The sequence below is a fragment of the Balaenoptera acutorostrata genome, chromosome 2 (genome assembly GCF_949987535.1).
Source record: "Balaenoptera acutorostrata chromosome 2, mBalAcu1.1, whole genome shotgun sequence".
Taxonomy (NCBI): Eukaryota; Metazoa; Chordata; class Mammalia; order Artiodactyla; family Balaenopteridae; genus Balaenoptera; species Balaenoptera acutorostrata.
Window position 1 is genome coordinate 98,295,910 of NC_080065.1, and position 23,329 is coordinate 98,319,238.

Here is a 23,329-nt window from a genome sequence, read left to right on the forward strand (position 1 = left end):
TGTCTAGAAACTCTCCTCTAAAGTCATACTGTTATCTGTATATAAGAGATACCTGAATGATCTGTTTTTTTGTTTTACTTGCTCCACGGTATGGATGCAAACACCAGAAATCAGTCATCAGATGGTAAACTATTTTAAAGTCCTGCATACTTAACTATTAAAAGCTTCTCAAAGTCCAGCATTTTCAACTCATAGCAGTTTAGACTAAGGTTTATAGGATTAACAACGCTATAGTGAAAAGCCTGTTTATCAAGTTAAGCACCCAGCAGTGGCTGGCAGACAGAACCAAGAAGTCAGTTTGGAGCAAACATCCAGACTTCCTCTAAGGATAATAAAGTATTCCTTTTCTGACCACACTAGAGTTCTCAAGTAGTCCTAAAACACTGAGAGGGAGAGAAATAAGTCACAAGGAATAAAAAGGAATTCTGGGCTGCGGGCCTCTGGGAGAAATAATGTAGGGTTTTATGGTGCCCAGTTGACTGCTGCTTGGGGGTAGAGACTGCTAGGCAACCTGCCTTGGTTCAGGCATCTAGAGGGGTAATCTTGCCAATGCATGCACCTAAAATCAGGCCAGTGAAGTGATTTTTACTTTATTACTTCTTTGGAGAGCATCTGTTTGTTTTCTTCCTTTCTTCTTTTCCCTAGAATTGAACTCTGAAAAACTGAACTAAGCCATGTCTTCCTGCCCCTTCTCCTCCTCTGAACAGTACATATAAAAAGTTTATCTTACTTGGATGAACAAGTAACATCCCAGCCACTGCCCTGCCCACCACCCCCACCGCCACTATCAAGTTGCTTCATCAATAGATCAATTTGCAGGTAAACTAAATGATGTTTCTAAGCGCTACTACAGATAACATCCTCTTCCTTTCTAAATCTGCTCCTTTTGCCTCTTGTTCTCTAGACCAGTTGCTAGTTCCAACCCTAGAATTCTGGGACTCCTCCTTCTTTCTTCATCCCCTCCTTTCTATCCCTAATTTTGCTGTCCCAGCACTTGACTCCTGGACTATTGCAACAGCTTCCTAATTGGTTCCCCTGGTTCTGGTTTTGTCCCAGTTGATACAATAACCAATCTCAAATCCAATGATCACTCTAAAATGCATATTTAACCAGGAAGATCCACTGCTTGGCAACTGTCCGTCACTTAAATGATATCAAATTCCCAGGTTCCTGACATGGCAAACAAAGCCTATGTCTACCTCTCCATACTAAATTCCTACCACACCTGCCTTACATTCTGAACCACTATCAGAGAACTGACTGGTGTTTCCCTGCTCAACACTCACTTATCTATCTTTATTGTCTTTATTTATTGTCCTTTTGCCTATAATCCACCCACCCACACAAAAACTCAACACATTCTTTAATATTTAGCTCCAGGGTTACTTCTTCCAGGAAGCCTCAGACTCTTCCGCGAGTGTCTCTTCAGGTTGATTACGTAGGTGCTTCCGGAACGCCCTGTGAATATCACAATCACGGTGCAAACAAAATCAAAGTGGGCCCGGGGATCAGCAGCATCAGCCTCACCTGGGAGCCTGTCACAGCTGCAGCATCTCAGACCCCACCCAGACCTACGCAAGGAGAACCTGCATTTTAACAAGATCCCCAGGTGATTCATATGCACATTAGAGCTGGGAAGCACTGTTGTATTAAATAATCTGTTTGTACTTTTGTTTCTCCTATTACGCAAACCATCTCAAACTTTAGTGTGCATCAGAACTACCTGGGATGCTTATTATGAAGCTAGACTCCCAGGCCCATACAGAAAGTCCAATGCAGTAGATCTGGGGAGGGGCTCAGGTATGTGTATTTTTATAAGTACTCTGTTATCACTGATTAAAAGCCTCCCTCACCAACACACTTTGAGAGACACACTGCCAGACTGTGATATACTTCAGATAAGGGAGGGGACAAAAGGACAGAGAAGTTGCTGGCTGGTAGGCAGCTAAGTGGTTACAACACAGGATACAGAGGGGATATGGAGGAAACCAGAATAGAAAGACTGTGAATGTCTTGGCGGAGGGGGTGGAAATCATCTAAACCCTTCCTCTAGAAGAGCTGGGTCTGTAAAAATAACATAAAAGAAAATGGTCAATATTTTGCTCCTCAATTTAAAAAGGCCTACTCTAATGCCCACTGCCCAAACACAAATGACAACAATATCACATAACCAAAAAGCTCTCTAAACCACTCATGAAAAGAAACCTGTTAATTGACATAGCTCACAATCCAAGGTCTACATTCACTTTAGTTAACTAGTAACCATCACTTTTCAGAAGTTAATATAAAAGAAAAACCTCGAGTGAATCAACAAACAGTATACCTTGTAATTTTCATAAAGCCACTGCTATTAGAAAAATTAAAATTATTCTATTGATCAGGCTAAAAGAAACAGGGAAATAGAATAATTTTGTCAAAATGGTGCGTCAGAAAATAAGGGTCTAAATGTCTAGTTCAATATTAGCCTTCCTAGGAGTCAGCTGTTTCACATCTATCAGTAAAAAGAAATGAACACAGGAAAACCTGAATCATTGCTTTATACCTATCCCCATACCCAGATACATGGTAGCCCCTCAATAAATGCTTGTGGAATTGAACTATAATAATACTAGCTAAGAATTATGACTTAGTTAATACATTGTTTTATCTTAACGCTCTGCTATTAGTAAAAATTTTGTGACCAGTCACCTTTGCTTAAAAAGTTGGAGCTTCTTCACAAGCATCTTAAAGTCAATTATGAATCACAAATACCACAAAAGGACTTAATGCTGAACTAAAGAAAGTAAAGAATGTGAATCAGGAAAGAGAAAAATTGAAAAACTTTAAAAAAAAATCACCACAAAAATCAGTATATGCATATTATCCTAAATGTGGTTATGAACTGAGCCATTAAAAAAACCCAAAATGATAAAACATACTTAAGTGACAAACATGAGGCATAAAAAGGATATAATTAATATCTCTTAACTAGTGCACTGTGATATTACATATCTATTACCTAATATACAATGCCTGGTGTAAATCCTAAGATCATACTAAGTTATTAAATCTATTGCTAAGTTAGTTGTTTAATCAGACAATTTTTGCTGTTTTACTTATGCTGTGAGCAGGATTACAGTTTACTGCCAACATGAGTTAGTCTGTATGATTCTGTCCTTGCTGAATTTTATACAGACCAAACACACTAGCATTTTGAAAATGCAACCACAGGCCTGTGACAGCTACAAGCAAAGTTCAACTGTTTAACAGTCAAAATAGGATGAATTTTTTTTTATTCAAATGTTTTAAATTCACATAAAATTAATCCTCATAAAATATAAATGTGATTTATCAATATATTTCTAAACATCCCATATCATTACAATCAATGACTGAGTCTTGGAAATGTTAATTTAGATCGAGGTATGGGCTCTGCTAGTCAATCAATATACATGGATGGAGAAAGGAATATAAATGATGCTTCACTCTTTAGCAAAAATCTGTTCATCCTTCAGGGCTCAGCTCGGAATAGTTATTCAACAAATATGTACTTATTGCCTTCTCTTATGCCAGATATTAGTCAAGGTTCTAGTGCAATGTTGTCCAGTAGGACTTTTTGAGATGATGTAAATGTTGAGATAGAAACAAAAGCCACAGGCCAATGTGGTGACCGAGCACTTGAAAAGTGGTATCTACTGAAATCAGAGGAAGTGAATTTTTAATCTGATTTAATTTTAATTAATTCAAATTTAAATATCCAAATGTGGCTACCAAATTGGACAGGGCAGCCCTGGTATTACGGAGGTAAACAAGAAAGACAAAAATCCTGCCTTCATGAAATCTACAATCCTGTGTGAAAGAAGGGTATCATCAATACATAATTTCAGGTGGTGACTGGAAGTAGTCTCCTTTGGAAAGGGTGATTAGGGAAGGTCTCTCTAAGGAAATCCGGGTTAGGAACCTACCCTACTGAAACTGCCTGTACGTCTTGTTCAGCTGTCCTCCAGCACCTACCATAATAAATATTTCTTGACCATGTATGCGAAAGTAATCTATAAAACTTCCAAAACTGAAGTGTTCAAAATACACCACAGACTCAGTTACGAAAATACGGAAAAGATCTGAGCAAAACCAATTGGCTCTCTCTTCCAAGCCAGTGCCGTGAAGCTTTGGAGTCTCACTTCTAAACACAGCAGTGCAAAGCAAAGATCGCCGCCTCCTTTCGTTATTCTCATCCCCAGACGTTTACTCTGAATGACTAATTCACAGTTTCTTAGCCTCTGCCAGACCACAGTCCTCAGACCACCCCAACTCACAATGCTATTGCAAATAAACTTTAACAGGCTGCTTCCAGCAACACGGTACCTCTTCCGCCAATCCTATCATTAGATTTACGATTCCTGGAAAGTTCTTATCTACGCAAACCGTAGAGGCTCCCTACCGCTCCTATACACTGAACACCGTACAGGCATTCAATTAAGAATTAATGACTTTATGGACGAAAAGGGAAGCACTGGAGAGGCTATTTAGGTAAAATACGATGACAAACCCTTTGTCTTTTTCTATTTATACTCGGAAGCGAGGCCAAGGGACTCACAGGTTCGGAGCAGGGGTAAAAAGGAAGCTCAAGAGTTGAGACGAAAAAATGGTTGAGAAGTGAAAAGGGCGGAACCTGTAGATTCCAAAAGCCCTCGACTTACAGCTCGCCCCAGCCCTCTCGCCGTAGCTCGCGGGAGCGAGGGTGACTGCAGCCCGGCCCGGGAGGGGAAGCAGTGCCGGGTGGGCGGTGGCGCAGCCCTCAGCGGGCGCCCACTTAGCCATCAGGCTCCGCAGCGCCTTTCCGGGGGGCCGGGCCCTGTGTCGGCCTCGCTGACTGTGGCCACCAGTTACCTGCTGGTCTCGAGCGAAGAGTAGCGCTCCGGCAAGACCTGTAGGCAACGCTGGAAGAACCGCACGTGCCGGTCCCGTAGGAAATCCAGCCGCTCTCCCTCTCCACTCCCCGCGGGCCGCTCATCCTCCGTGGCCGCCATGCTGCTACGGAAACGACATCCGCCGCGACCCGGAAGCAGTTGGCTCGCGGCGCCAAGAAAACCCAAGGGGCGACACCTGGGGGTCGGGTGGGGAGGGGGCGTGCGCTCTCCGCTTCCCACTTCGGTGATTGAAGCTACACGCTGTCAACGGAAGGCCTTTCGCGGCGCTTTCTCCCTCCTATTTCTCCGTAGGTAGCGCATGACCCCGTGTTTTCTACTCTAAGCTCCAAAGGTTTGGAAACACCTCGCAAGCCTTGTAAAAATCAGCCCACAAATCCACAAATCCTTCCAGAACTTTTATCTTCGATATTTGGGAGGAAGTGCAAGGTCAGTAGCTTCAAGTTCGCTTTGAGAAAAGTAATGCCCTAAAGAACATGAAGATGGTACATATGAAAACAGAGATGGGCCAGTATAAATTTGCCAACAGACTCATTTTTGGAAGGCCACAGTTTTAAGCTGAATGGATGGAGAAACTCAATCTACAAATCAAATTATTTGGTTATGGGGATAACCAAATGCTTATTAAATAATTATCGATGTTACAAAAGTTCAGAGACGTTCCTAGTCCTATAGAATACCAGGAATTGCGCGCGCATGCGCGCGCGCACACACAAACACACACACACACACCCTGTTCACTCGCATGCAAGGGTTTGTATCATTTGCTTTCACGGGACAAAGATTTTACTCCTTGAGTCAATGTGTCATCCAACATCAATGCTGGATCAATTTGCAACGGAAAATAAGCGCAACGTGTTCTCTACGCATATGCTAAAAAATGAAATAACATAGGCTTCTAGCTTTTTTTTTCTTCTTCAAAAAGAGGTATTTAAGTTGCTTCAACCATATATTCTTCCCTTTAAAAGTTTACGATTCAGTCTTGGGGGAAAAAATTCCACGCAAGGATCAGGCCTGAACTTGGTTCTTACAATCAACTAATAGAAGTTTGGGCATAATTTCAATTGTTAGCTTTCTTAGAAAATGTATTTCTTAAAAAACATACCATGTGGGCTGGAGTTATCCTAATTCACCAATCCAAAGCACCTTGCATAATGTTAGGTACTAGTAACTAATTATTCACAGGTACTGTGAATACAGGGCTGTCCTTGGTGCTTCCCTACAAACACAGAGGCCAACAGTCCTTGCCCTTTAGGTATGCCCAGTTCAGAGGAGTTTTCACTCCATTATTACAATGAAGATCTTTCTCTCTCACTTACACATATACACCACAAAATGTCTGAAGATGTTCAAAGTGAAATTACATTACACACATATAACTTAACTAGAATCAATTATGCACATTCTATATAAGCTCAGAAAGACAATCCTATTCAACCTGGCCCTTAAAGGGAAGCCAATATTTCATCTGATTCTCAGCCCAAGAACCACTAATCTGATCCAAATCTGGAGGAAATACTTCTATGGTGGACTCATTGAGAGATAATATACCTCCTAGGTAAGTAATCACCCACCTTTTCATGGGTGATTCTGACCATACAAGATTTTTGACATACATGTGACAGAATCTAACCCCCTACATAAAATGTCACTCTACATTATTAGTTAAGAAGTGTAAATAGCACAAGTCTTCAAAGTATTGGAATGATAGAGTATCTATAAAATTGAATACTATTTATCCATTAAATGATAATGTTTGAGCTATACAGAAACATAGAAAAATATGTGATGTAATGTTAAGTGATTACAGTGTAATATCTAAAATGTATTCTAAGACTACCTATTTAAAATATGTAGGTGTATTTTTGGAAGAAATTACCTTAGGGTAGTGGAATTATGGGTGCTTTATAACATTTTTCCTTTAGTGTTTTTATCTAAATTTCTTATTAGTATACTTTTTAATATGGTATAAGAAATGTTTATTTGACATCTCTTCTATGAGCCTGTAACTGAAGACATTATTAATTATGTTTATTCTACGTCCTTTATACAAAGGATCCATATGATAAATTCCTCATTTATCAATAGATTCAGTTAGAAGGACTAGTTTCTTCAAAATACTTCCATACTTACTTTTATTTAAAAACAAAACAAAACAAAAAATAAAACAAAAAGCTAAAAGAACCATATCACCCAGTAAGCTTACCTTAGATGCAGGAAACTAAAAGCTGTATTTGTGTACAACAAAAAGGAACACGTTAGAAAGTAATGTATAAGAAACCTTTACTTTTCTGTATCTTGTCGCTGTTCAATTCTGTTTTTAAATTCCCTTGTCCTGTTCTTTTATTTCTAAACTGCCTCAAATCATTTTAAAAAGTTAAGGAGAACAAGTACAATAAATAAAATGGGCATTCCCGATTAAGGATGTTTTATATTAATTCTCTCATTTTGCACCAATAATTGTATAATCAGAATTCAGTTTCCAAAATTTGGAGGCCATCTACTTTGAATATTAACTTTGAAATAAGAAAAGGTTTTTTTTTTTTTTTTTTTTTTTAAAGAAATTCATGTTCTTTTATTTATTTATTTATTTATTTATGACTGTGTTGAGTCTTCGTTTCTGTGCGAGGGCTTTCTCTAGTTGCGGCAAGTGGGGACCAATCTTCATCGCGGTGCACGGGCCTCTCACCATCGCGGCCTCTCTTGTCGCGGAGCACAGGCTCCAGACGCGCAGGCTCAGTAATTGTGGCTCACAGGCCCAGTTGCTCCGTGGCATGTGGGATCTTCCCAGACCAGGGCTCGAACCCGTGTCCCCTGCATTGGCAGGCAGATTCTCAACCACTGCGCCACCAGGGAAGCCCAAGAAAAGGTTCTGACTACTACTCATAGTAAATTTCTGAGTCATTTGACCTAAATGTATCAAATTACAATTAAAGATACTCTGATATAGAAGTTATAAGAAATGAGTTTCTATATTTATTATGTATATGATGCCTTTCCTATAAGATGGGAACTAATTAAAGTTAGGAACTAAGATTTTTTTAATATGAAAAGTTGAGTCAAATTAAGTTAAATTGTGTTTTCATTTACAAAAGTTTGGAAATTTTAAAATTAACTCTTTTGACCAAATATATTAGTCTAGCAATTTTAAAACATTTTAAATACCACTAAGAGAAATCATAGTATTCTAAAGCCAGCTTATTTCAGATGATGTTTCAAAACAGAAGATTTTCATATTTTGAGGCAAACAAAGCAGAAAAGAAAACTGCATCAGCCAAGAAGATGTGAAAGACACAAGATTTTATAAATGTGTGGAGTCCAGAAAGGCTGAAAGGAGATTTGGAATAGCTAAAGGAAACCAAAAAGATTAAATATCAATAATACAAATAATAGGGTATATGTGAGATGAGAGGCATATTTTTAAAATAAATATTCTCTATATAAAACAAAGCATGCTTCAAACAAATACAAAATATTTGGTACACAAAAATGTAGTAACTGACAAATTACCAATTTGTTAAACTTAGAAAAAGTACCAACTTATTTCATAACTCAAAAAAAAAAAAACTTTACATTTTTGTTACTCAAGCTAATTTAGCTCCAAGTTATAAATCTTACAATTTTGGTTTAAAAATGTTACTCTATGATTGTCTCAATTTATTTTGCTATGATGTGACAAAAACAAAGTATCTTTCAAATGTTCTAGGTATTTAAATGAAATACTGTTTCTAACATAGACTTATTCAAGGAACTTTTACATCAATAATAGGCCAACTTACACATTAATTACCCTCTTAGTATAAACAGGAAATACTAATGACAATGCCTCATGGAACTTACTACCTGCCAATTCACATGCAACACAATAATCAATCTGACTAGGCTAGTAATATTTCAAGAACACAGTCACTCTCTCCTGTAACGGAATATGCTAACATGCTCATCAACTGAATGCCAATTTCATTATCCCGTATTCTTTTCTAAACTCCTTGTCTCCAGGTTGGAATAGCCCTAAGGAGAAGAAGAAAAGAGCAATTACAAATATATAGGATATTTTTTAAAAGTCCTGATTAAATGTTAACTTTTAAAAAGTATATAGATTTGTTTTATCAACTTTTTATTATAAAATACAATATACATACATAAACTGCATAAAAAATATATATATAAAATATATACAATTTATATGCAGTTTATTAAATTATTATAGAGTGAACACCCATTCTAACTCCTTTTTACCTATGTGGGATATGTAGAAGTGGCCCAGAGCCTGTTGGTCCTATCTTTTTGGTCCGTTCTTCCCAACCTTTGGTAGGTTTGTAAAGTCTAGAGGGATCTCTACTAATGTTGTTTTCAACCTGTAATCAGAAGTAAAATGAGTGCCAGTTAATTTATATGAACTGTTAAGTTTGTACTTGTAAGATCCTTAGCTTTAAGGAAAGAAAGCAGTTTTAAGGAAAATACTTGATATTCGCTAGACAAATAAAACCGTTTCAGTAAACTTATAATTGTGCTCATATAGCTAAAATAAAATTTGGATTATATCAATCTATTAATAAAGTGTTAATTTAGGTTTTTTTTCTAGTTCAATTATTTTATTCTACTTCCACTGTTGTTGTATTTTTTTCTATTTCTATCATGAGGGAAATGTAATGCAGCAAAGTATGATAGTGATATTGCCAGACAATAAATTTAAGATAAATAAACACCAGTAAGTCCTTTGTTTTATCCATGAGAGTCACCAGTATCTTTATCACCAATGAAATTAAACAATGCTCAAAGCTGCTATAGGTCTAAAATACAGGCTCACATAGGAAGAATGAAGAAAAGAATGAAGAAAAGAATGAAGAGTAGGAAGAGAGAAGGAATTTAGGGTAAAAGAAAATGAGGTGCTTATAATGTGAAATGGTAGAATTCAAACAACAGCTGCTTAAGTTGTACCAAGTTATTTTTTGTAATATGTAAATAAGTAAGTATGAAATAAAGGAGATGGATAAAAAGAAAATGGATTTTATGTTTGTATCCTTACAAATCAATGAATTAGGATAATAACAATGAAAATAAATTAATCTCAGTACTGAGTACCTTTTCTTTTAATTTTGCCAGTTTTCTTTGTTTTTCTGCCTTTTCATCTTCCTTTGATTGTCTATCTAGAATTTTCAATTCAAGTTTATGTAAATCCTAAAAGACATATACCAACAAAAAAGATAACATTAAGAAATTAAAATTAGCTAGAATTTGTTTCAAAGTTTATTAAAGTAAACTTTAATAAAGTTTAAAGTAAAATTAAATTACCTTAAGTAGCAATACTCCTTTAATATCAACTTTTTCCAAAAAAAGCTAAGAGCTTTATTTTCTGAATATAAATGTAATACATGCCCATCCTTTGTGAATCACCTTCTTTTAGGTGTTTGTTTTATTTTATGGCTTAGTCTAAAACTTCCTTTCTTGTAATGGGTGAGTTAGTCTATTTTCACTTATCAATACAGATATGTCTGGTTTTAGACCTCTCATATATTTTCTGTATAACAGGTTTTCTTTTTTTTCTAAGCCTTTAATTATGTGACCTGCTTGCCTTTTGGGGGAGTGGATCTTTTGTTATTTAGGGAGATTTTTATATATGAACCAAAAGAAATCCCACTAGTAATGTGTTTTTCCTATTATTTTTCTTTGTATTTCCCTTATTTTTTGCTTTATGAGGGTTGTTCCTATGTATTCTGATGCATATAACAATTCATAACACTTACCTCTCGTTTGTACTCTTTTTCATTTTAAAGTACCCTTCCTTGTCTTTTTTAATACATTTGGACTGAATTCCACCCTGTCTGATAATAAGATTGCAACTTCTTTCTTTGATTAGGATTTTTCTTATATACATTTGTTTAAAATCACCTATAATCCTCCCTCTCAGCCATAACCTTGATTCCTTTAAGTATATGTTGAGTATCTATAATGTGCTAGACCCTAGGGTAAAGGATGAACAAAAAGGGCAAAACCTCTGCCTTCATGGAGCTTACATTATGGTAGGGAGATGGACAGTGAACTAGTAAGCAAATCACCTATGGGGAAAAGCCAGCCAGTTTGGCAGGGAAAACAAGACATTCATGGCCTGGCCTGTTGCTACCTTTCCAGCCTTGTCTCCTGCTGGTTCCCATCTCCCAGTTGATGCCCTAAAAATACTGAAGTGTTTACAGTTTCCCCTACAAACTACTCTGTTACACTCCTCCAAGCTGCCCATTCATGTTCACTCTACTAAGAAAGATCTCCCCTTTCCTTCCCCTTTCTTCTCTTCCAACACTCAACTCAAGTATCACCTTCTGTCTCACACTCACAGTTATGGTAAGCTTTCCTCCTTGCACATCCGCCTCCAAAAGTTCTCTGTCCACACCTCAGTCACCACACTGTTTACCATATTATACTGAAGTCCTCTATTTGCACACCAGTCTTTCCCAGTAGACTATAATCTACTAGAAAGCAGGGAGCGTGGCCCACTTATTTTGGTGTACTAATGCTAGGTCCAGGCTAGATATATAAGAAGGATTCAATTAATTTTTGCTGAACTGAACCTGGAAGTAATACCTCCATGTGTATCACTGAAAAATTATTTAGGAAATGTATTTACTCACTCTTTCTTGAAACCTGGAAATTTCATCAGCAGTGGTTTTTCTTTTTTCTGCCTTTTCTGTCTTTTCCCTAATCTCCTTTTCAAGTCTCAAAAATTCTTCCTGTTCTTTCTTCTGCTGGGTATAAGTTTCTAGCAGCAATTTTAGTTTACATTGGCGTTGACGTTCTTTCTGCTGCTTTTTCTCCTTCTCTTCCTCTTCTTTTAACTGGGAAGCATATTTCATTGACATTTCTATACTTTTCTGTTTTTTCCAAGCTTCAACTGCCAATTTCTGCTTCTTTCTTTGTTCTTCTTTTTGCTTTTGATTATCTTCCTGTTTATTATGAAAAAGCATTGGTATGTTCTCCGCTTTTTCCTTTAACTTGAAAATTTCCTCCTTTTTTTGCTGCTTTTTGGTTTTCCAATTCTGAATAGACTAAATGGTTAAAACATAGCAAGAAAAAATATTTTTAATAGCCAAAAGCATTTTATTTTTTATTTTATTTTTTTATTTGGCCACACTGTGCAGCATGCGGGATCTTAGTTCCCCAACCAGTGATCGAACCTGGGCCCCAGCAGTGAAAGAGCTGAGTCCTAACCACTGGACTGCCAGAAAATTCCTGCCAAAAACATTTTAAAATACAACCTCAAATCCATCTTTCTTTCTAGAATAGTGATGCAGGATGCTAGTTGCTTAGGTTTTAAAAGTTTTTTTTTAAACCAACGCAGGTTTTTTCTACTTCTGTTTGTAAAAAATTTAATGTATCTTTTAAAACACTGAATAATGGCTATTCCATCGGCCTTTCTCTTCCTCTTTTAATCCCCAGGTGCACAAGGACAACACCTCATGAAGTATCCTCCTCCCCTTTACCTCCTTCATTTGTGTTCAGGGGAAACATCCCTTTCCTCTGATCATTTCACTTCTGCTTCCAAATCCTCTTTCTAGGATTAGAATCCTTTCTGAGTGACCTATCTCTGGTCAAATATCAGAAGAGGAATTAAAAGTGGGGTAGTTGAGAGTATGTGCTCTGAAGCCAGGTATCTGGGACCAAATCCTGGTTTTGCCATTTACTAGGTGTAACCTTGGACGAGTCACTAAATGTCTCTGTCCTCATTTTGTTCATCTGTAAGTGGTAGGCAGCACTTCTCAAATAGGGTTGTTGTGAAGTTTAAATGAGTAAATGCCTGGCACATAGTGCTTCATAAGTGTAAAAAAAAACAAAAAAAGTAAAAGGTAAAATAGCTTCAGATCTTTATATATGGTATGTAAAGATTATTTAAAATTCTAGCAGCCTTCTCTATGCCATAAAGGAAACATCCACTGAATTACTTTCCCCTCAAGTTGGGAAATCATTTCCTCATCTTTCCTTATGGTATATCATTCATTTTCATTAAATAAATCCTTATGCTATGTGTACTATATGCAAGACAATGTGACGGGAACCATAGATGATTAAAACAATACCAAATGCCATCTAGTATAGTGCTACTCAAAGTACTGGTCCACAACAATATCAGGAATTCATGCCAGAATGTAAATCAGGGTACTGCTTCCTCAATGAGAAAGTTTTCTATGAAAAAACAGTCACCTGAACTAAATAGTGTGCTTACCGGGTAGCTGATTCTCATGCAATCATGATAACTCACTGAAGACCAGAATAGTTTGCAAACTAACATCCAGTCCATGCACCACGTTTGAGCAGCATTGCTCGAGGTGAGATGTGTACATAAATACTAGAATACAGAATGTGCCATCGCACATCACACAAGACGTATAAACAAGTACTAGTGAAATTCTGAGCGGACTATTTATGTTTGAGTGGGCAGAAAGGAAGCAGCATCTGATCTGGGCAGATTTGGGTAGGTTGATAGTGGAAGGGGGAAGAAAGAAGGAGGTTCCAAAAAGTGAGAACAAGATAAGCAAGGGTAGTTGGGCCAGACAGTTCATGGAATGTCTGAAAATAAGTGTGTTCATTTAGGAAAAACACAGGATATATTAAAGGAAGTGGGAGATAAAAATGGTAAATCTCCTACTTAACATTTTAAACTCAACAGATTTGAAACTGCATTCCTGATGCTGTACCCCCAAACTTCCCTCTTCCACCATGTCCTACTTCAGTAAATGACACCTCCACTTGCACACCCCCTCTTACCTCAACCCTACATCCAATCAATCATCAGATATCAGGAAACAGAGCGGCTGGGAATAAGAAGAGAAAGCTGGAATCCAGGTGCTTTACCTTCATTACAAGAAGCACTGTGTCTGTCCCTTTTCCCTAGAGAGGTGGTTCTCAAACTTTAGCTTGTGAACAGAATAACCTAGAGCACTTGTTTAAACACAGATTTTGGGGCCCCGCCCCCAGAGCTGAGATTAGGTCTGGGGTTGGGGCCTGCTAAATTCTAACAAGCTCCCAGGTGATGCTGACTTTGCTGGTCCACAGACCACCCTGCTGGCCTGTGGACCTCAGGTTTTCAGTATCCCGGAGAAAAAAATCCCAAACAATTCTTAAGTGCTTGTTATTTTGAGTTTTTAAAAATGACTTATGTTTCAAAGTTTTTCTTAAAGTTTCAAGTCTCAACCTTACGAACATTCAACTATTTTGGACAGAAACAAATGCAACAACAAATGCCAGCTATTTCTTCTAAAACTTTAGACTACACGTGGAATCAAATATTTCTTTAACGCTCCTTAGGTATGTTGTTTGTTGAATTGTCATACCTTTCTTGTTAAACCAATCGAGTTAAAGTTTATCTAGCTGAAGTTTACAAAAAAGTGACTCAGACTTAGACTATCTAAACCCATGGTTCTTGACCAGGGGCAATTTTTACCCTCCAGGGGACATCTGGTAACGTCTGGAAATATTTTTGATAATCACAATTCAGGGGGTGCTACCAGCATCTAATGGGTGGAGGTCAAGGATGCTGCTAGCCATCCTACAATGCACAGGACAGCCCCCAGAGCAAAGAATTATCCAGCCCAAATGGTCAACAATGCCAACGTTGAGAAATCCTGATCCAAACCAGAGCCAGAATAATATTTTTGTGAAAATGGAACTTTTTAGATATTTGCTGCAATTAAGAGTTACCCCTTTACTCTGGAGTTGCCAAAATTTTGAGTCTTTTAAAATAAACAATGAGGCTGAAGTGCCAAAACTAAAAGAAACTTTTGAGTCAAAGAGTTTTCTTTCTACTGCCTCTTTATTTTCTGTTGAAAATAATGTGGCCTTTGCTGGTAAGATGACTTTTATCAAAGGCCCGGGTAAATCTGCATTTCCCACACTTCTAGTGGACACAGAGGGTGTTGCCCACTGTCAGACGTTTTCTGATCCACTGTATTATTTACTGGAGTAGATATGCTGGATGTTGAGGATGTCCAACTATAGTTCCACTAAAATGACTTCACTTCTCAATGCCTCAGTTTCACCCTCCATAAGATGGCGGGAAAAACTGTAACATACCTCATGGGGTTGTTGTAAAGTTAATAATACATGTTAAAGAGTTTAGCACAGTCCTAGAACACAAAAAGATACAACAAATAATAGCTATTATAATTGTTATTACCTCTTTTTTCCTTTCTTCTAGGGCCAGAAATTTTTGATACCATTTCTCATGCTGTCGAACTTCATCCTGTGTTCTTCCAGGAAGGTGTTCAAGAACTTCTCCCATAAATGCTGGCTTCCCTTTATGCTTGTTTCTCACCTTTACAAAGTTCTGGTGATCATAATCATCCCAGCCCCCTTGTCGCCCTCCTGCTTGCTGAAGGAATTTTTCAAACTCTACCACTTCTTCTGGAAGAGTGCTTGGTGTTACTTTGTCCACAGGAACTTTGCTCGACATTGGTCTGAAAGTTTTCTCTGTTTCTGAATTATCCAAAGCCCACGTGTCAATTTTTCTTGATATGGCACACAACTCATTATTAGTTGTTTTCTCTTCTTTAATAAGCTCTTCATAGCTACAATTTTAAAAATAAAGTTTGAAAAATAAGATACAAACCAATCCATATTAACCCTTCATTTTTCTTCAAATTTTATTATTCCCAACTCTTTTGATGTCATCTTCTCCACCTTACATTATTAACGTTTATAAATCTAAGCCTTAAAAGAGTTTCCTCAGAGAAAAAACAATCTTTCAAATTCTTATTTGAGATTTTATAGTGTCCAAATATAAATGAAAATTCACTTCAAACATGAAAAGCAGTCTAAAACCTAAAGCAAAAGAAGTTTTATATTGCCTTTGTGTAAGACTAGTATTAAATACATAACAATAAAATAGTTTACATACAACAACCTAGTAAAGAGTTATTGAAAAAAAGGTAAATAATTGTATATTAAAATGTATTTAAAACATACATCAACCTCCGCTCTTCCTTAAAAGTGTTAATTGCATTTTCAATTTCTTCCATCATTTCTCTGAGCTTTTCAACAACTGTAAAAAAAAAAAAGGAAAAATTATGTTATGTCATATTTTATTATGACTAAGAATTAAAAATTAGTTAGAAAATTAGAATGTTCCCTTAATTTAAAAACATTTCTTAGCCTAAAGGATAAGAAAAAAATGTGCTTTTAATGTGTACAGTAATCAAGGCAATATGGTACTGGCACAAAAACAGAAACATAGATCAATGGAACAAGATAGAAAGCCCAGAGATAAACCCACATACCTATGGTCAACTAATCTATGACAAAGGAGGCAAAGATATACAATGGAGAAAAGACAGTCTCTTCAATAAGTGGTGCTGGGAAAACTGGAGAGCTACATGTAAAAGAATGAAATTAGAATATTCCCTAACACCATACACAAAAATAAACTCAAAATGCATTCGAGACCTAAATGTAAGACTGGACACTATAAAACTCTTAGAGGAAAACATAGGAAGAACACTCTTTTGACATAAATCACAGCAAGATCTTTTTTGATCCACCCCCTAGAGTAATGGAAATAAAAACAAAAATAAACAAATGGGACCTAATGAAACTTCAAAGCTTTTGCACAGCAAAGGAAACCATAAACAAGACGAAAAGACAACCCTCAGAATGGGAGAGAATATTTGCAAAAGAATCAACGGACAAAGGATTAATCTCCAAAATATATAAACAGCTCATGCAGCTCAATATTAAAGAAACAAACAACCCAATCCAAAAATGGGCAGAAGACCTAAACAGACATTTCTCCAAAGAAGACATACAGATGGCCAAGAAGCACATGAAAAGATGCTCAACATCACTAATTATTAGAGAAATGCAAATCAAAACTACAATGAGGTATCACCTCACACCAGTTAGAACAGGCATCATCAGAAAATCTACAAACAACAAATGCTGGAGAGGGTGTGGAGAAAAGGGAACCCTCTTGCACTGTTGGTGGGAATGTAAATTGATACAACCACTATGGAGAACAATATGGAGGTTCCTTAAAAAACTAAAAATAGAATTACCATATGATCCAGCAATCCCACTACTCGGCACATACCCAGAGAAAACCGTAATTCAAAACGACACATGCACCCCAATGTTCATTGCAGCACTATTTACAATAGTCAGGTCATGGAAGCAACCTAAATGCCCATCGACAGACGAATGGATAAAGAAGATGTGGTACATATATATACAATGGAATATTACTCAGCCATAAAAAGGAACGAAATTGGGTCATTTGTTGAGACATGGATGGATCTAGAGACTGTCATACAGAGTGAAGTAAGTCAGAAAGAGAAAAACAAATATCGTATATTAATGCATGTATGTGGAACCTAGAAAAATGGTACAGATGAACCGGTTTGCAGGGCAGAAGTTGAGACACAGATGTAGAGAACAAACGTATGGACACCAAGGGGGGAAAACCGCGGTGGGGTGGGGATGGTGGTGTGCTGAATTGGGAGATTGGGATTGACATGTATACACTGATGTGTATAAAATTGATGACTGATTAAAAAAAAAGTTTTTTTTAATTTAAAAAACAGAATTTTTATGATTGCAGTTTTTTGATTACAGATTTTTTCCTATGCACATATCTTAAATATTATGTTTTCCAAAAAAAAGTTTTATACCACATATATTTTTTTGTGACATGTACTTTTTCTTTAACAAAATGTTGTAGTTAATTTTCCATATCAATATACATATGGCTACTTCATTCTTTTTATGGCTACATGGTATTTCATTGTCTAATGCTACCCTAATTCATTTAATTAATTCTCCAACTGATGAACCTTTAAATAGATGCAATGCTGTAGTAACTATCTTTGCATACATATTTTTGCATGCTCAAATAAATATTTTTATTTTATTTTTAATTTTTATTTTATATCAGAGTATAGTTGATTAACAATGTTGTGCTAGTTTCAGGTATACAGCAAGGTGATTCAGTTATACATATACATGTATCTATTCTTTCTCAAATTCTTTTCCCATTTAGGTTATTATAGAATATCGAGCAGAGTTCCCTGTGCTATACAGTAGGTCCTTGTTGGCTATTTTAAACATAGCAGTGTGTACATGTCAATCCCAAACTCTCAGTCTATCCCTGCCCCCTCAAATAAATACTTTTAGGGGATAATTGATAACCTTAAATGCTAAATCAAAAAGGTATGCCCACTTTACAGTATGCTAAATACTGTCACACTGTCCTTCAAAGAGGCTGTATCTCTTTACAGTTCTTGGGAGTGCTCCTTCCCACGTAATTCTAGCCAGTTCAAAAATAAACAAAAATTTATTGTCATTGATTTAATTGATATTTTTATAACAATTAATAAGCCTGAGCACTTTTTCACATGTGTTTTATGTTTCTTTTGCTATAATATGCAACTTATAATCTTTGCCCATTTTTCTGTTGCTCTAATTTGTAGGCACTCTTTACACATTATGGATATTAGCTTTTTAAGTTACATATATACTGCTAATATTTTCCTAATTTGTATTTCAACTTTGCTTGTGGGTTTGAGGTATTTTTAAATTTATTTATTTATTTTATTTTTGGCTGTGTTGGGTCTTCATTTCTGTGCGAGGGCTTTCTCTAGTTGTGGCAAGCGGGGGCCACTCTTCATCGTGGTGCGCGGTCCTCTCACTATTGCAGCCTCTCTTGTTGCAGAGCACAGGCTCCAGTCATGCAGGCTCAGCAGTTGTGGCTCACGGGCCCAGCTGCTCCGCGGCATGTGGGATCCTCCCAGACCAGGGCTCGAACCCGTGTCCCCTGCATTGGCAGGCAGATTCTCAACCACTGCGCCACCAGGGAAGCCCCCAAGGTATTTTTTAATAGTCAATTATGTCCACTTTTTTCTTTATGGTTTCTGATCTTTGTCATTCTTATAAATTATAATACAATTACAAAAATATTAACCCATGTTCCTTTCTAATATTTTAATGGTTTCATGTATTAATTTAATAAATAATAATTATATTTACTATTTTTTATTGCTTACTATGTTATAAGCAGTGCATAAATGCTTTATGTGCATTGTCTCACTTCATTCCTGCAACAACTCTATGAGTTAGGTTGTATGATTATCTCCATTTTAGAGCTAAGTAAATGAAAGCTCAAAGAGATCAGGTAACTTGCCTAAAATCACTTAACTCATAGTTCAAGGATTTGACCCAACATGTGTCTGATTCTTAAGTCCATACAACTTGAGCACTTTACTGTACTGCTTTGATCTCTCAGGAATGAATGTTGGCTTAAGCAAGGAGATAAGGATACAATTTTGTTTTTCACAAATGGCTAGAATTTGCCCCAATACTACTTAGCCATTCCCTTAGGTATTTGAAATGCCTCTGCAAGGCAATAATTTCAAAAAGCAAATGATGGGAAAACACTAGGCTAAGAATCAAGAAATCAGTCTTTTTTTCCTCTTCATCAGCTGACTGAATCTTTGCATACCACAGATTCTTCATCCTGTATGTGACACTATTATCTGTTCTGTCTACTTCATAATTTGTAAGGGTTTGATAGCATCTTAAAGATAAAAAAAATACATAAACACCAGATATTACAGTTTTCTGATGTATCCTTATTAATCCCTAACCAAAAAGTAGGGCTTAGCTCCTCCATTAATGCCAAATAGAAAAACTCGTACTAGAAAAGTATAAACTTTTCTAATGAACAAAAGAAAAAACTAATACATAAGAAAAAATATAAAATCTAAATTTACTTACAGTCAGGTGTAGGCTTCACATCTTTTAACTGATGCTGAAGTTTCTTTACATTGTTGTGAATTTTGGCCAATTGTTGCTGGATTTTTACTCCTGTAAGGGAGAAGTATGTACTTTAAAATAACTCTATGACAAACGTGGTTCAGGATTCTTCACACAAGACTGATCACCACCATTTAGTAAATGATAGTGAAGAGCAATTAAATAATGAACAAAAGATGGTTATTTGTAAGTGTCAATACAGCCTGAACAAACTCTTGCTCTAACTAAAGCATCTCTCAATTTCCTCTAATGTTTTAAAGCACAATAGGCTAAATCTTACTATAACCTGTGCCAAGGAAATGTCCTTGGAAATATTTTTTTAAACTCTAGAGACTGAGTTATTGGACACTCAAATACATGGATCAGTAGCATAGGTTTAGTCATGTTTTGTTCTTTAACAGTTTTTCTCTTTCTCTTTTAATTTGTTATAATTTATGGACATAGATTTTGACCTCAACTATTGTTGGAATATTAAAACTGTCTAACCAATATTAATTCTATGAATACTGACAAACTTCCTGGTGAGAATTAACTTCATCTAACCACATCCTCTAAGATGGGGCTGGTGATACCCACTGGTGTCACAGTCATGGCCTTGAGGAGATGTCTCAGGTGCCATTTACTGGTATGTATGCTACATGTTGCCAAGCTCAGCCAAAGGACCAGTCTGAAGTAAGTGTTAGGCCCACAATAAGAGCCTGAAGAACAGAAGAGGGTCTCAAAGCCATTTTCAGATGTTCCGTATCAGCAGCAGGAAGACTGGATTCTTCTTTCGTATTTTCTTTCTGAAGTTGTAATCTTACTTTAATATTTACTTAAATTATTAGGCTAAAGTCAAATATTCACATTCATATACATATTCATATAATAATAATATTTTATCATCTCTGGGTATTTTACTTATGCACCCCCCTTATTTTTTTGCAACTTTTCCACAAATGAACATGAAGCACCAAAAGGCTCTGTTCAAACGTCCTTAAAAGCAATTATTTTTTAAAAGTTTACCTTTAGGCCTGAAGCCAGTGCTAATATTCAAAACAAACCTCAAATATGTGTATGTGACTTTGGCTTGTTCTATTTTTTATTAAAATTCAAGCGTTCCATAAAAGTAGAAACTTTATCCAATGTATTTTATAGAGTCTTACTGTTGAAACTTTAGGTCAAGAAACTTCCCTAGTAAAGTAATCAGGAAAGTGTTTTTTGTTGTTTTATTTTTGCCATAGTTTGATCAGCTACAGTGATACCGCTATAGGGCAAATGATCTTTTTATTTTTTTAATTAATTAATTAATTTATTTATTTTTTTGGCTACGTTGGGTCTTCTTTGCTGTGCGCAGGCTTCGGTAGTTGTGGCTTGCAGGCTCTAGAGCACAGGCTCAGTAGTTGCGGTGCACGGGCTCAGTTGCTCTGCGGCATGCAGGATCTTCCCGGACCAGGGCTCAAACCCGTGTGTGTCCCCTGCATTGGCAGGCGGATTCTTTTTTTTTGTTTTTAATTTTTATTTTATTTATTTATTTATTTATTTATTTATTTTTATGGCTGTGTTGGGTCTTCGTTTCTGTGCAAGGGCTTTCTCTAGTTGTGGCAAGCTGGGGCCACTCTTCATCGCGGTGCGCGGGCCTCTCACTATCACGGCCTCTCTTGTTGCAGAGCACAGGCTCCAGACGCGCAGGCTCAGTGATTGTGGCTCACGGGCCCAGCTGCTCCGCGGCATGTGGGATCTTCCCAGACCAGGGCTCGAACCCGTGTCCCCTGCATTGGCAGGCAGATTCTCAACCACTGCGCCACCAGGGAAGCCCAGCAGGTGGATTCTTAACCACCGCGCCACCAGGGAAGTCCGGGCAAATGATCTTTTATTAATTCATTTGGAACTGACATTCTGCACTGTAGGCAAACCATTCAAGTACAATATTACACAAATTCAGGCTAAAACTGTGGCATGATATGTGATGTAAGGAATATGTATTTAGTACTCCTGAGCTGTAATATGTGAAGGGGAAATTTCTACATCCTTATACTAACACAGTGCATTCATTTTTCTCCTAGATAAGATAAACACAAAGTGTGAATAAAGAAGAGGCAAAATTGTAGAAGGGAAATAAAATGATAAAAATAAAGTTGCCTTAAAAGGGGGAAAATCAAATAACTTAAAATGCACAGAATGGAGACACTCTACTTAATGGCATGACTGAGAGACAGAAAGATCAGCCTTGCTGTTGTCTGTAAAAGAACTGAGGGACATTAAGAAATATTAAACAAGGGATGTTTAGATTCCTTTATGAATCAAAGAGGAGAAATGGAAATTTGGCATCTGTGTTAGGTCTTATCATTCCAACACAAGAGGGAGAATGATTCTTGCCACTATCTCACAAAAGATGACTTTTTAAAATAGCACAATCTTACATTCTGAAAGGAAAAACTTATTAAAATATTCTTTTAATTGACTATAAGGGAGTCCCATGAGCAGTATAATCTCTATATAATAAGTCTTAATATTTTATAAAGCTTAGTGGGTTGATAACCATTATTTTTCCTTTAATCAAAGCTAAGATGTTTTTATTATAACATAAGGACTTTGCAGCATATAAAATCTACTCTACAAGGAAACAAAGTATTCTTGTAGAATTCTTTTTTAGGCCAACATTTAGTACACTGTTAACAATGATTAATAGTCACAACAAACAACAGAACATATTCACTGTACAACCTCTAAGGCACTTTCTTATATATTATTTCATCAGATGCACAGACAGCTCTACTATGGTAGAAATGGTAGGTTTTATATCACAGACACGTAAACTCCAGTTTAAGCAATTATGTGACTTGACCACTTCATACCACTAAGTACAGGTTCTGAATCTGTTGATGCTTACTTAGTCCGGGGCTCAGTCAGTAAGATCGTGGTGATGAGCTAAGATCAGACAGCCCAGGAATCAATTTCCTTTTACTTTAAAAAAATTTAATAGCATTAATTGATTTGACAACCAGAAAACAAAACCCTCTTTTTCCTATTAAAATTAAAGAAATATACACAGAAAACAATCCAGTCAGAATAACTAAATAGTGACCCGAAAAAATAAATACATATCCCTAAAAGATAAACTCATCACCAGCTACAAAGTATCTGGAAAGAGAAAATAACACAGTCAATGAACAAAGACAAAGCACAGGGCAAAACTATAACTTTATATCTCAGGTTTTGTTCATCAAGAACTCAACTTACTGTCTGTTTTCCGGCTGTGAATCAATTTATTTTCCAATTCTTCCAGCATACTATGTTCAATTCTGAAGTCACTTTTTTGGTTGTAGAAATGATTGTGTTTATCTTTTTCTATGTTAATAACTCTTTAGGGAAAGAAACAAATAGTGTAAATATGATTTAAGTATATTTTTAATTGTTTAAAATATGAAGATACTTACAATCTGTACTTTATATTTGGATTAATTCATCCAAGGAGTCAAAATATAATTACTTGGATCAATAAGGCTAAGGAGTCAAAATAGTAGTTAGAAACCTGTTAAGTTCAACTAAAATCAAGAGTAACTTGAATTGTTACTTAAGTTACAAAATGTTAATTTAAGAAAATTTAATCCTAGACTTGCTTTGAAAATACATAAACTTTTGGCTATTGA

General features: G+C 36.4%; 2 protein-coding genes across 2 annotated transcripts in view; both read right to left on the reverse strand.

Moving 5' to 3' along the window:
* The window catches only part of PGGT1B (protein geranylgeranyltransferase type I subunit beta), a 56,256-nt gene extending 51,229 nt beyond the window's left edge, over nt 1–5,027 (reverse strand). Inside the window, exon 1 of the mRNA XM_007192115.3 lies at nt 4,870–5,027. Within this exon, the coding sequence (XP_007192177.1) occupies nt 4,870–5,009 (140 nt within the window). The 5' untranslated portion in view covers nt 5,010–5,027. The remainder of the gene's footprint in view (nt 1–4,869) is intronic.
* Nucleotides 5,028–8,188: 3,161 nt separating this feature from the next.
* CCDC112 (coiled-coil domain containing 112) overlaps nt 8,189–23,329 on the reverse strand; it is a 31,478-nt gene continuing 16,337 nt past the window's right edge. The window contains exons 3-10 of the mRNA XM_028169009.2: nt 22,920–23,041; nt 19,659–19,748; nt 15,861–15,936; nt 15,073–15,463; nt 11,534–11,947; nt 9,993–10,088; nt 9,147–9,265; nt 8,189–8,918 (exon numbers count right to left, since the gene is read on the reverse strand). Of these exons, the coding sequence (XP_028024810.2) occupies nt 8,888–8,918; nt 9,147–9,265; nt 9,993–10,088; nt 11,534–11,947; nt 15,073–15,463; nt 15,861–15,936; nt 19,659–19,748; nt 22,920–23,041 (1,339 nt within the window). The 3' untranslated portion in view covers nt 8,189–8,887. The remainder of the gene's footprint in view (nt 8,919–9,146; nt 9,266–9,992; nt 10,089–11,533; nt 11,948–15,072; nt 15,464–15,860; nt 15,937–19,658; nt 19,749–22,919; nt 23,042–23,329) is intronic.